This window comes from Poeciliopsis prolifica, unplaced genomic scaffold (genome assembly GCF_027474105.1).
Source record: "Poeciliopsis prolifica strain line A6 unplaced genomic scaffold, Auburn_PproV2 SCAFFOLD002, whole genome shotgun sequence".
Classification (NCBI taxonomy): Eukaryota; Metazoa; Chordata; class Actinopteri; order Cyprinodontiformes; family Poeciliidae; genus Poeciliopsis; species Poeciliopsis prolifica.
The window spans coordinates 10,679,198-10,694,375 of NW_026562377.1; the positions used below are offsets into that span (position 1 = coordinate 10,679,198).

General features: G+C 38.1%; 1 protein-coding gene across 1 annotated transcript in view; it reads right to left on the minus strand.

Moving 5' to 3' along the window:
* Positions 1–15,178, minus strand: part of nr5a2 (nuclear receptor subfamily 5, group A, member 2) — a 68,721-nt gene that overhangs the window by 19,986 nt on the left and 33,557 nt on the right. The window contains exons 5-6 of the mRNA XM_055048102.1: positions 7,515–7,634; positions 3,399–3,546 (exon numbers count right to left, since the gene is read on the minus strand). Of these exons, the coding sequence (XP_054904077.1) occupies positions 3,399–3,546; positions 7,515–7,634 (268 nt within the window). The remainder of the gene's footprint in view (positions 1–3,398; positions 3,547–7,514; positions 7,635–15,178) is intronic.

Here is a 15,178-nt window from a genome sequence, read left to right on the forward strand (position 1 = left end):
TGTTAAGAAAATTAAGTAAAAATTATTTGACTGAAATTGGCTAATTAATTTTGGTTTAAATAACCTCAAGGAAATGTTCAATTGTTAGAAATTTTAAGGTACAACTTCATAAAACCTACAACATGAATAAAAAGAAATATCAAAAACCAATGAAAATATTCACTCTGTTCCCACATTTATTGTTCCTGATGAAGAACAATTTTATGCCTATCTATTCCCAGTAGTGCTCTCTCCACTGGGAACCTGGCTCTGCTCTTGGCTCATGAGGCCTGGTAGCACCTGTCTGAATCAATTATTTGTGACGGGGTCTGACCCACTAAGCTGGGTTAAATGGTCGCTGGCTGAACATGCGCTGACCTCTGTCACAACATCTGCTTAATGAAAATTCACCAGACACACATTTGTGTAGTTCTTTCTTGGTGAAGGATGATCAATAACTGCTATTATTCCTCCAACATTGGAAGCAGCAAAAAAGTTGTCTTCAAAGTGGAAAAGCAATCATCTTTAATCCACTCTCCTTAATCTGAATTCAAGCTTGTGACCTCTTCTTCACCTCGTGATGTTTTATCATCCGGCATCTTGTCAGTCTCAGTGGAAGGCCTTTGAGAACTTTAAAGGAAATCAAAGACCCATTAACAGTGTCCTGACACTGAAGGAGCTGCAGTGATCCGTCACTGAACTCTGACCTGGGCAAACCTCAAACTCTAAAGTGTTTGTTTCTCATTGTCCAAACATACAGTACAATCATCGCTCTCTCTACTATAAACACTTAGATCAATGATCACAGTGATCATTTCCTCCTTGACAGAGGTTAAGAACCTTCACTCAAGACATTGAAGAAGAGAAAGAGAACAACGAGAGACAGAATAAGTCTAACTCTGAAAGCAAACACGCACAGATCATGACAAGTGTCTCCCCTCAGGTGGGCTGACATCTATATCTCTGTCTTTATCGACATCTTGCTTAACTAAAAGCTCCTCTGCTAGTGGGAAAGTGACTGATTGTTCACACACAGAAAGTGAGAGAGAGCAAGGGGGGGTGGGGGGGGGGGGGGCTGTCGATAGAGGAGACAGCCAGTGAGAAAAATTAAGGCGGAAGACAAACGGCAGAAATGAAATGGAAAGTAAAAAAGGCAAGGGGGAAGGCAGAAAAATGCAGAATAAATTACTGTACTTGCAAGATTCTCAGGGAAAATGATCAAGTATAACATTCAATATTATACACCCACAACTCAATTAAATGATTTTACAAAACCACTTATTGATGTTATCTGTAGATATCCATAAAGAGTTTTGCATTTGTAAACTTTTGTGTTTTTAACTAAATATCTGTGTACAGTACCTTTCATTTTGATGTCACATACTCAATGTCTATGCATGTACTGTATTATATATAGTAATCCACTAAAGCTGAATTCAGATGTCAGATCGTCTGATTCTCATCTTGAAAAATTTGTTTGATTCTAGTTGAAAAGATTAAGCTCAAACTTTTTTTCTTTTTCAGAATTATTAATAAATTGTTTTACATTGCATTTTCTTGTGTTGCAGGTCTTTGATACCTTGCAACATGAGTTCAGACATGAGTTATTTTTTAAACTATTTAATTATATGGGTTTGGAAGTAGTCAGACCTGATATGGCTGGTCAAAATTAATTCAGCTTTGCTAAAAATATATTCTATTATAAAGGTGAGGCGATAGTTGGGCAGAGAAACATATGCTCACATTTTGGAAAAGTTTAAAATCCAAAATCAAAATTTTCTTCAAGAATAATAAGAAAAAATAAAATCTGCATTTTATGAAAAAAGCCACATTGTAATCATAAATTTATTAGTTGCATCTGATTGATATTAGAATGCAGTCAAGAAGAAACATCTGATTTTTCACTTGTCTTCCAGAAAACCAGTCCTGTCACAGAGCAATTTATGTAAATCTTACATCGGCTGTAAATTATTCTATTTACATAAACCTTAATCTCCCATGGTTTAGTTTGCTCACACTGTATCATTTCCTCCATTCCACTAATGATGAGATGGAGGAAATTAAACTGATCCCCTCAGCTGGCTTTACATTGCCTGTATCAGTCTTCTTTTGCGGGAGGCCTGAGAACAGGCACTGCCGGGGGCAATACACACCCCTCAGGTGGGCCTTTCATTATTGATGATTTTTCTGCCGAATTATTTAGACCCTGTACCCAGCCCTACGACCCACATCCTCCCTCCCCCCTACCCAAAAAATAAACAACCATGCGCACACACAGACATACATACACTGAAATCCCTCTGCAGGTATCCCTACTCCTTCTCCTTTGTATAAAAATTCAGCTAACAGATGCATTAATTCTGACTGATTTATATGTGTATCTCCTTATTCGTACATTGCTTATTTGAGTTTTATTTATTTTTTTTTGTTGCAGCGGTTTGCAATGAAAACGCTTTCATAGTTATCCGTGACCTCAGCTACAAGAAGAGTCAGCAGGTTTGGTATAAGTATATATATCTACAGGTGCACACATACCCACATATGAACATCCCAACATATTTTACCCTCCTCTTTGCCCCTTAACTCAATAAGGTACTTAACCTCCTCCAAATCTCATGTGCTGGTCATCCTTCTAATCTTAACTCTCAACTCTCTCCCACCTGTCCCAGAATACAGAATGCATTGCACATGGATCCTTATATGAATTCCCAGTATCCTCTCTTTTCCTATTCCATTTTCTCCTGTCTCTTTCCTTCTCACACCTCCCTTCAACCTTTCCCCTCTCCAATTTCCTCTTTTTTCCTTTTTCCTTTCCAAAATTCTGAAGTTTACACTCCTCCTTCTGCCCAAAGAAACACACTAATATGTATAACGATCTGCAAGAAAGGAGACTGGCAATGAGCCTTTTACCCAGTAGCACCACTCCACATCAGACATGATTATAAATACCACATTGCGTCATAGTTAGTTGAACAGTAGTTTCCTCAACATTGCTTATTTCAGCCTCTATTCTCTTGATACTGTCCATCATGGCTTATGTCTTACCAAACTCAGCTTTTCTCAGGGTAAACTGCTTGAACTGTACAGGAGATGAAATGTACGTCTGTTTTTTTAATGTAATTTTTACATTTTATTACCACTAATGGGTGGCACTCCTATAATTTCCATGGCATGACCATCTTTATGTGATTGAATATATTTCCAAATAGCTGAATTTCTGTTTTCTCAAAGTCAGCGTGGGAGACGTCTTTCAGAGCAACTGACCAGCAGCTTGCACTATCAGGTGGGGGAGAGGCAGGATATTGTTACCCTATACCCCATACAGCTAAAGAGTACTCTGGTCACTCTTTCTATGGTATCTCATAGAAAGAGATTAACTCACGATCATCACAGCTAAAATACACTTTTCAGAAACTCACCGAGACTGAACAGAACCAAGAACTTGAGGCAAACAAACTCCCTTTGGTCCAGCTGCAGGGAGCGTAGTTTGGCTACCAGCTCTTGAGCATGGCTCAGCAGATTGTTGAGCGTCACACCCGCCTGTGAAGCAATCACTGCATAATCAACCTGGAAAAAGCAGGCAGGGAGACAGAAAGATGCTAAGACATCTGCAACACAGAAACGACATTCCCATAAAAAATGCAATGCCAATAAATCCCAAACATTTATTGATTGAACATGCAGATTTGAAGACTAATGACTTTGTTCAATACCATTTAATGAAGGCAGTGCAATTCCTGTCAGTTTGTTAGAAACTGGAGGCATTTTTTAAAAGTAAAAACAGTAGGTTTTTACAAACAAGGATTGTTAGAAAAGGATCAATAGTCATCTGTTAAAATTTTTTAGCTTTGACTGAAACATGACAAGAACAATATATATTTAAATTTACATATTACATCAAAGGCATTCACTCAAATGGGCATAAACAAACACTTCTCTTCAGGTGCACTTCAGATCTGCAGGCGCAGCACATTTTTTCTGGGAGGGCAGGTCCTTAGCTGCCACTCACAGTAAGCAGGACCGTATTAAATTTTTATATTTATTGACGATTCATTACCATAATTGACTGTGCACGGGTTTCCAGGGGAAGGTAGATGTTGGCGTGCGCAGTTCCTAATGCTCAGAGAGAAAGAGAGTCCCTGCGAGCACGCATTTGCAATTAAAACCAGCCTCAGGGTCTAGAGTTTTATTTATTGTGTAAATAAGATGATTCAGATTTTTTCTCGCCACTATTTTTTGTTTGTCTCGCCTTATGAGTCAAAGCAAAGCAAACACTGACACGAGGAATTAATCCCCTTTGACTTCTTCATGCTCTTCGTCCCAACTGCTTTGTCCCTCCCTCTTCCCTTCTTACTACCTACAGTACATAAAGAGTTATTACTGTGGAGAGCAGAGACTGCCTGCCCCCATCCAAGGTGTCAATCAATTTACATAAAATCAACTGTGCATGAAATAAGTTCATTGAAAGATTGGACTGTTGATGGTGATGCTTTGGGTTATTACCTCCTTGCCTTAGTAAAAGGGGTGAGGAAAAAGCTATAATGTCACTATAGCCGACTTAGCACTAACTCTGACTTTGGTGACCTGTGTATCAATCAGACAATCAATCAATATTTGTTTGCCTGGTGGGGCGAGGTACACTCTTTAATATTTTAACTCAAAATGCTATTTTTAGGGACTGCTGGTTTTGAGTAAAGATGTAAAGAATCAAAGGATTTTACTGTTGAAACTTTTTTTCTTTATATGTCTTTCTCTGGTCATTTGAATTTCTTGTCGCCCAGCATAAGAGTGCGTGCCATCAAAATGCCAGGACTTGTAATGAAACCAGCTGCCAAGCTTTCGAGGCCTCGCTTAGTCATTCCACTCTTTCTGATCTGATCTTTGTACACATTTATGCAAGTTATACTGCATGTTTGATCCTCCTGACAGGAAGAAGAACAAGCACTCATGGCCATATCTTTCTGATGTTGGTGACAAGGCAACACACGGCAGAATAGAATCAGAGAAAATGTGACAAAAGAAAGGAATTAGCAAGCAGGGAGCATGCAGCAAAAGAGCAAGAGAGACACCAAATGACAGCTTGTAACTGTTAATTTGCTGCTTCAATGGGTTTCTTTTCAACTGTAGGAGTTGAACTTGTAGAAAAGCAAAGCACAGAGGCAACTTGTTTCAAAACCAAATGAGAGACAGCTGTTCCAACAACAGAACAATCTTTATGAAAATATTACATGTGTTATGAGATTTTATGCCTTTTTCACCCACTTAAAGAAATTATGCTCACATAAAGCATATAAAGTTCTATGATCTTCATTTATATCTAAACTTAAAGATGGCTTTGTGTCATTGTGTTAATTACTCATAAAGCTTTGATGTGTTCTATTTGTGAACTTATAGCGATTCAGCAAAATTATTTGATATCTTGACTTCTACTTAACTGTTGTGACACAATAAAATGTTTTGAGCTAAACAATTCAGTGCAGCACTGGATGGTTTTCTGTCAGCATGACCTTGTATCTAGTTCTATTCATCCTCCCATTAACTCTGAATACCTTCCCTATCTCCACAGATGAAAAGCATTCTCACACCATGATGTTATCACCACCATTTTTCACTCTAGAGATGGAGCGTTCATCGTGGTGTGTACGCTTGGCAGTATAGTAGTTTTGAAGAATGGATTGAACAGGGTGCTCTGTGAGATATTCAAACCTTAAAATACTGCTTTATGGTCTAGCCTTGATTTAGACTTCTCTACAACTTTGTCCCTGGTCTGCGTTGTGTGTTTTTCTGTCGTATTGATGGTATTTGTTCACTTATATTGTCTAACTAACCTCTGAGGCCTTCATGTAACCACTGAATTAATTTGCGGACTAAATTACTTACACGATTATAGTGCACTCTATTCACTGATTAGGTTATGTCTGCTTGCAATTGGTTGTCTTAGTAGCTATACATATTTGGCACCAGGTAAAAAGATAAAACTCAGTTAAACAGACTTGAAGATATCTTTTATTCTTTTCCCCTCAACAATTCTGTCATTACTTTTGTCTTCCGAATCTTAAACCTTCCAACATGCTGAAAAGTAAAACTATAGAAAATCTGTGACTTTGATAAATCACCTCCCACTAATTCATGTCTCAAAAACTTCCACAGTTGTAGTCCTATAGCATTTCGCAAACTAAATATGGCAAACTGCTTTGGTTAAAATGAGCCTTCTTTGTGCTGCCATGTTTGTGTGGCCTTTGCTTGAGGTGATGCCGCTACTGTGGTCTAAACATCCCTGGTATTATCGTTGTGCTGTCACCCCTGGCCAGGCAGAGAATAATAGGAGATAATGAACTGTTTCAGAGCCTCGTACACATACACACACATTGATGCACAGCCACATGAATACATTTACACACACTCCTCAACACCAGCTGTTCATTAACCACAGTATGCAAACGAAAGCGCTGACCTGCGCTTCCCCAGACTATCGGCCCCTCCTTTCACTTCTCCTCCTCCACAAACCGCCTTGTCCGCTACGCCTCATCATATCCTGTCCCATCGCTGCACAACTCTGCTTCTTCTACCTCTTTTTACTGACGTTTTCCATCTTTTTCTTTATACCTTCTCCAAATGTTCTCCATTTGACATTTTCTTTATTTTCCTGTCCCACAACCCTTCTTAAATTTTGTCACTTTTCTCTCATTTTCATCTCATCTTTCTTTAGGAAACAGCTCACTTGTCTTGGATCTATAGTTAATCACAAACTAGTGCCACAAACAATGTCTCACCCTTACGTTTGTGCTACTTATTTACCAGAGGTAAGCAGTCTACACCAGTTCTGAAAAACAACATGACCTTGTCTTCATTCAGAACAGTGGAATCAAGCATGTGCGTTTAGAGCACATGCACTTTTCCAAAATTTATGCCAGCATCTGTTGTTGTAAAGGATTGTGATGGAAGGCAGTGTTTTTGGAGAACAAGAAAATCTATAATTTATAACATCTCATCTTATTCAAAAGCATATTCACAATGGGTTTTTTTTCATAGTTTTGCTTGGATACCTTTTTTTTCTTATTTTGAGTTTGACTTTTTTGAACTAGGTTAGGGGGAAAGCAGAATACTAAGGGGAGATTCCTTTGGGTTTAAGTATTTGTAGAGTTTTTATTTATTTACTTATATTGTTTATTCATACATTTCGTTTTTTCAGTGTGTGTATAAATTCAAATTAGCAGAGGGAAACAATGCAGACTATATTTCTCAAATATAGCAGGAAAACAAAATAACTCATTACCTTTCCTTATATTTTCCACAGCTGAAATCTGAATACACTGAGTAAAATTGAGTCATCCAAGAAGATTAGACATTAATTGGGGTTTAATTAGTTTAAATTGAAGTTCTAGTTTTTTTTGGGAGGCAGAATCAACAAACATTACAGAAATACATGCTCAGAGGTGACTCCAAGCTTTATATAATATTTTTCTGTATTTCAAGGGAAAATTAAGCAGTATAGGTCATTAGAAGTTGCCAAATGAGGAAATAGACTAACTTACCTGCTGGCCTGTGACCAACAGGATTGAGCCCTCCTTTGCATGTACCACCTGACGGAAAACATGGTCAAGGATGAGGAGTTCACTCCAGCAGTTCTGCAGCAGCTTCATCTGGTCATCCACCTGGTTAAAGATACCCATAACAAAAAAAATCATCAAGTCGTCTGTTTGTATTTCCTCCCCCATACAGCTGAAACAACAGTCTGTGTTTGTGCAACTAAACCTCATATCCACTGTAAGAAATCTGTCATCCAAGCCGAATGTATGTCTGTCACTGTCCCTTGTTACTGGATGGCATGGGTTTTTGTCTTTGCAGATGTTTATGCAGACAGATTTTTCAACAGAGTACACGATTAAGTTGTGTGTGCATGTAAAGCCTATAAAACAAAACGGAAAGACCTGGATAAACTGTTGAACTGCGCAAGTTTCACTTTATATATATATGTGTGTGTGTGTGTGCGCGTGGGTGTGTGTGGGTGTGTGTGTGTGCGTGTGGGGGCGTGTGTGTGTATGTGTGTGTGTGGGTGTGTGTGAGTGTGTGTTCAATAATCAATTTCAAAATAATCATTGACTGCAACCCTAATGTATGTATAGACACTATTAAAACAAAACTGTGTCAGGCTTGGGAACCAGCTTGAAAGTATCACCAGACCCTGTATGCAGGGTGAGCTTACACACAGGTCAATTGGTATTGATCAGGTGTGTTTTTGTCACAACCCTACGCAAATGCAAAAGTCCCCTGAACTCATTCAGAAGCTTTTCTCATGTGAACCTTCCAGAGTGAGTTAAGTGCTTTGCTACGTGCTTCAACAGACATTGTTACAGGTTTTGTCTGTTTGCCCATTGCCAGACATTTCTGAGTGATTCTAACAATGATAATGATAAAGAGGAGAGTTTCTTCCCAAATACCAGCCACATGCTCCCAGTAATCTGGCAGATGAACTTGGGAAGCTAACGCAGATGAATCGGTAATTTGGGAACCAAAACAATCTCCTCCATTGTAACAGAGAGTCTCTTCCCATGCTCAGTGGTGTTAATCATTACTGCAAAAAAGTGGACACGGGGGGGGAAAGGGGCCCATTTAGAGGACAGGAATGAGGAAAATACATGAGAGGTTAATTCTTTCTCCCCTCCCCCGCCCTATCAGCAAACATTTTGCTCTTTGTGGTGTTTATTGGGAATATCGTGGGCTGTAGTGGAGAGATGTGAACTGCTGCTTTGACTGTGTGAGAACAGTATGTGACAGTCATTGCCCACGTCAGCCTCTTGTAGGGTTAAGAATGTGGATCAATGTTGGAACTTTGTGACACAGGCAGCTGCAGTGTAGAGACACCTGTTAGGAATGTGTTTTGAAGCAGTTAAGAAAGTGTGGAATGGAATGGCCTTAATCATTTATTTGACGTCTACAGTTACAGATCTTCTAAAAATGTGAAACACTTTAATATTTATTTTGACATGGACAGGTCTGAACTCTGTTTCTTGTTAACTGGAACTGTTTGGACTACTGATTTAGGACAAGTGTTTCAGAATGTCTATTTAACTTTTAGGAAGACAAAGCACGATAGACTACAGATACAACTGCAGAATGAGAAAACCTTAACTGATATATTCTAAAAGCAACAATTATGTACTGACTCTGATTCAGGTAAATCTTTAGTTCAACATGGTATGATGTATGCGTTTGTCAGGGGATTTTTACATGAATGAAGTTCACCAGAATTCACAAAGTTCCATATAATTTTTCACTGGAAAAACAAAAGAAATGCACCTAACACAAGTTCTCATGGTCCTTGAGCATTTTCACATTTTGTCATATCTTGGTCTGGTGCCACAACTATTGTTGAGCACCAAAGTTTTAAAGAAACTAAGAACTAGACAAGAGGCCCATCATAACTTTGGGGAGAAGGAGACAATAACTTGTCATGATCTTCGCAAACCTGTCCTTGAGAAGGGAAAAACTATAAAAAGTCTCATGAAAGGAAATTAAAATTGCACAGCAACATGAACAAATATCGAAATACAATGGTGTTAGCTTCATGATGTGGGCACGCTTTTCTTCAGCAGGTGGCCAAAGTAAATCAGGGGATGGACAGAATTAATCCCAGTAAAATACACAGAAGTTTGAGGATATAATATGGCAAAATATAAAAAAATATTCAAGTGGAATAAAACTAAATTCCTGCATTTAATGCATAATAAAATATGATCATACTATAGTTAGTGCTCCAAAACAGATTTATGTTTTTCGTTAATATATTTTCCTTGATATTGCATTCAGTAGGCTGACAGCTCAGGTAAGTTATTTATACATGTTGTATCTACACAGTAATGTAATTTAAGGAAAAAGTCTAGTGAAATAATAGAAAACCACTAGTCCCAGATGTCTTACATCTTTCATTCCTCATTTATCAGTTCAACAAAATAAAACAAAAAAATCCAAAAATCAGAATAATGCTGTCGTGACCTTTTCCAACATTTCTGACAGCATAGTGGACTCCTCTTGTCACTTGCCCACCTATACATTTATGTTCTGTGGCTTTGCACCATCTGTGTCATGAGCTCAAGACCAAAAGAAAATTCAAATGCCTTCATTAAAACCATCAGAGGGCATGGAAAATAGTCTAAGACCAAGCGCTTCTCATCATCTCTCCATGTACAGATGCTGGAAGCAAGGCATAACGTGTATCTGTGGATGGACTGGTAAACATAAAGCCTGAGTTCTTCAAAGAAATCAGCCACGTGTCATTGGGCCTGGCAAGTGCCGAGGACCTCTTCAAAGGACTGTCCTCTATGTGCCTGCCTGGAAGCTCCTCTCTGACAAGAAGCTCGGTCATCAAAGGGTGGCAACTCAGAGGGGATGACGATGGGTGACAGCAGTCAAGATGAGGGCAGCGTACACCCGCTCTGTGAAAGGGGGGATATGGTGACAGACAGACAAGTTTAAGGGCTTACCAGGGGTTGGAGTTGAGCTCGCTGACCTTTTAAGTACCAGCATCACAAGCTGTTTCCCTGACAAGCTCTTCCTTTGCTCTGTCAGACGGTGCTTGTTCTTACGAGATAGGCTGCCTGCTCACTTGATAATATAAATGAGGTGACATGGAATTGATGACTGTTTTGGCTCGTTCTCATAGAGAGAAAACGGTTGATAATTATCAGATGATGATAATGATGATGATTACCAGTAGCCAATTAAATCCACAGACTGTTATGACATTGGAAAGTGCAAACAAGAAATTTGCTCGAACACAAAAGCAATAAAACTGATAATTCATGTATAACTGTTTGATGCTTATCACACAGTCATGGACATTTTAGATAACGTCTCTTGTTACTGTTCCAGCTCTTTAAAGCAATGAGGACACATAAAAAAAGAGAAAATCCATCTAAATTTCTCAAAACTATATATTTATTCTGAGGAAAATATTTTTGTAGAAATTAAATGACGTTGATTAATGGATGCCAGATGCTACATTAATGTTTGTCCTACATTAAATAAAACAAAGAACCCTCGTTATATATTTTCAGGATGTTTGGCAAAATATGAAAAACTATTCAAGGGGAATAAAACTAAATTCCTGCATTTAGGAATTTTGACTGTTGACTGTTTCTATGTGCTATTACAACAGACATGAGCAAATTGCAGCTTTGCCATTTTGCATAATAGTTATGGTTGGTACTTGACTTTTCTTGTATGAAAAGAAGCTGTCTGTAACAGAAAATTCACTTATACATCCTTAGGTGCTTTGAGGAAATATCAAATGGATTTCAGAAGATGTCAGAAAGATTGGCTTGGCTAACTTTGGCTAACTTTGAACTGCAAAGTTAGCCAAGCCTTCAATCTCTGATTTAAATCAGGGGTTTTTCATGGGGTTCTCAAATCCTGGCCTGTAGAGCCTGTGTTCCACCACTTTCAGATGGGTCCCCTGTCCAACAGACCTGGATCAAGTCACCTCTGCAATATACAGTCAGGTTCTGCAGAGTCCTGCTAATGACCTAATTAGCCAACTTTGGTGTGTTGAAGAAGAAATGCATAAAAGTGGAAGGACAACAGGCCTCAGGGCCTGGATTTCAGAGCCCCGATTATAGAAAATCTATAACAAGTCACCTCTGCAATACTTAGAAGTTGAAGTTGGAGAAATGTCACAGACTGTTTTTCAGTGGGTTGCTGGATGTTTTTTTGAACGACACGCTCCCCCATATCGTCTGGCGACTCTTTTGTTCAACATGTTTTACATAATAATAGCATCACAGATTGTTAAAGTGCTGTTCACAGATTGCTCTGAGTAAATCTTGGCTTTTATAATTAATACTTGAATGATTGACTAAATTGAAAAAAGAAAAATTACTTTTTTTTTTTTTTTTTTACTTGGATCTCCGATTGCCAACTAGGCAACTAGGATTTCGGAGACTGTTTGTCCGAAACCCTGACCAGTGGAGAACTACTGCTGTGCTGTAGAGAGAGAAAGAGACCACAACTGTAGTTGCTGAGTATTTTTAAAAAGTGAGCTCAAAATTTTTTTAACTGAGTAATACACAATTAATCAATAAATAATTAATGACTGCTCACAGCACTAAGCTGAGAAAATATTTTTAAAATGGATTAATTGAATTTCTTAAAGCAAAATCAGAATTGGCTAAAATTAAATGAGCATATCAGAGCTTTCAGTAACAAATCTAATCGCCCATCTCTCACTGTAGTTGTAAGGAAAATAAAAAATGCATTTTAAGGTTTTGCTTAGTGATGATACAATGAAAAAAAAATTGTATTAAAATGAATGTACATCTGAATTTCTATTCTAATAATAAAATAAATTCCAGAGATGATTTCACTTGAAAAGTAAAAAAAAAGCAAGAATATTTTTGTCCTTGGATATAGCAAAGCCCATCACGGATTTAGCTACTAAAGTTTATGCACTTAACATTCACTTCAGAAATTGCTTCAAACTGGTCTCAAAATCCACATTTAAGGTTGCTTTTCAAGGTGTGATCTATTTATTATTTAAACACCCATTTTAAGTTGTACTTAAAAAAGGGAGAGGGAAAGTAAAATTCCAAGCAGGAACTTCTGCTGCGGCAGCCAGCGATGAAAAATACATATCCTCCAAGAAACCAATTTAACACCTTTATGATTGTTCAGGCGAGTGGGATCAATGCCCGGATCAATCGCTTAGCCCATAGCTTTTGTTCAAAACCACCTGCTGAGATTAATGGGATTTTACCAGAGAGAGAGGGAGAGGGAAAAGAAGAAGGCGAGCCTAGTTGAGAGGGGGAATGGAACTGCCAGACAGGGAATGAGAGAATGAGAAAAGACTTTGGGGGGTTTGGGGGAGTGAGAAAATAAAACATAGTGATTAAGAGCACATATTCTCTCATATCTACGCAAATGTAAATTAATTGGAAATGAAGCATTCAGATGATTCAGTTACAAAAAGAAAAAGTAATGTTTATTCATACCCCCCTGCTATGAGTACATCAATTATGATGGTGTGTTGACTCAAAGCAGGCCAATGTACCAGAATCCCCCCTTTCTTATGGTGGGGTCTTGGTCTGGTGCCACAAGCATTGTTAAGCTTCATACAGTATGTTGGTCTTTAACGAGACTACACAGCTGGATCTGATTTTAATAAGTAGTTCCATTTTTGATGTAGCCTAATGAACAGATTAATGGAATCTCCTTCTGCGGAGCCTTAATGAATGGAGAAAATCACTTCTTTTTTTTTACACGAGAGGATGGGGGGGAAAGGGGGGCACACATTAACACAGACTGTGAGTTTAAACGAGTCAAACATAAACAATAGCCCCTGTCTCTGCTGGACGGGAATCAATGCCGTCTCTGAGTACTACAGGTGAGATTTGAAGCTCACATCAATGCATGCTCGTCTGTAGCTGCCATCCTTTGGTGCGGTCCCTATCTTGGCATCTGTTCGCCTTGAGCCAAACAGGCAATGTATTCACCTGGGAACAGGGATTAATTTACCTAGAACAGTGCCTGTTCTTCTCAGTGCTGCAAACACTTAATTATGCTGAGGCTGACAGCATACTGTAGCTCATTTTTAGTTAAGTTAATTAATTTAATAAAGGATTTTCATCTGTGTGTGTGCGACAATAACAATTTTGGTGGTTTCTGGTCATTTTTGCTTGGCAAAGTAAAGGATTTTTCAATCATTTTTTCTAGCAAATAGCTGAATAAAAAATTTTGCTTCTAATAAGAACTAAAGTAGGAATTTCTATAGAGAAGAAAAATAAAACAAAGTAAAGGGAGAATGAAAAAAAATTAAAATAGGGCCAGTTTTTGGCATGTTTCCAGAAGAATTTTGACTATTTATTTTTTAGTGTTTGAGTTTGGAAGGCCTCTTTACCATTATCCTAATCTCTAATTCTCTCTTTCAGATTCATGTCTGGACTCCAAAATGCTAATGGGCACCGATTACACTTCCTTGAACAACTTGGGATAGATCTAGGCTATACAAAACATGGACATTGAATATTTTGCCAAAAGACCCATTCTCGGATAATGAGATTTCTCCCGTTCAGATTTTGAGCTCCTTTCAGAATGACTTGTTTCAAGGCCTCTTGTCACTTTAATTCCAAATAAGCTGCTGGCCACATCCCACAATTCAATGTTTACACTCGTATTTTATGCATTTGAAATGGAATAGAACCACAATTGTACAACAATGCATCTTTGACCCTGAATTAGATCCAGAAGCAGAAGCAGTGGAGCCTCCTTTTAAGAATGCAGCAGTGCTTTATGTATGTTTAGTCAGAAAATGGCTGGGTGTTTTTTTAAGCACTTTGTTTCAAGAATCAGAGCTGTGAAGTATAAAAATATGCAAAAATGAATTTTGCATAATATTTCCTCTTTAATATTACTTCCACAGAAAAGACACATGCTGGTAAAATTTAATGGCTACTGTAGTTGTAGATCTGCCAAATGTTTTAGTAATCCTGGAATTAACTGATCTATCAAAACAACAAAATGACAAGTCTCCAGGGAAGTCTAACAGTATACCTTACCATAAACAAGTAATTGTCCTTTTTGCCTTCTGAACTGTTTTAAGCCTTTATGCTATGGAATGAGCAAGGTGTCAGAAACATTTCTCAAATAATTTGGTCTATTTTGACATAATAGCACCACACAGATGGTGCTGATTTGTCAGTTGCACATCTATATTGCAAGTTTTCTGTTGTACCACATCCCAAAGGTGCTATTATGGGTTAAGATCTGGGGCATTTGAAAGTTATCAGAGTACAGGGAATTCACAGACATGTTTAAGAAAGCAGTCTGAGATCATTTGAGCTTTGCAACATTGTGCATTCTCCTACAGACAGGGGCCATAATAAGATCGGTACATTGTGATGATAAAAGGATGGCTGTGGTTATTACCAATACTCACACTGGCTGTGGCTTTTAAACAAACCTCTATGGGGACTAAACCAATCTGCTACACAATCAACACCATGTTGACACAATTTAAGATAAATTCTACTTCGAAATTGATGAAGGAATTGGAACCAAGACTCATTTGATGATACAATTTGTTATGGTCTAATGTTCATAAAGTTAAGCTAATTGTAGATTCAGTTTATGCTCTTAACTGACAGGAGTGGCATATTTTATGGTCTAAACCAAAGAGCAAAATTTATTACATTTTACCAGACAATTG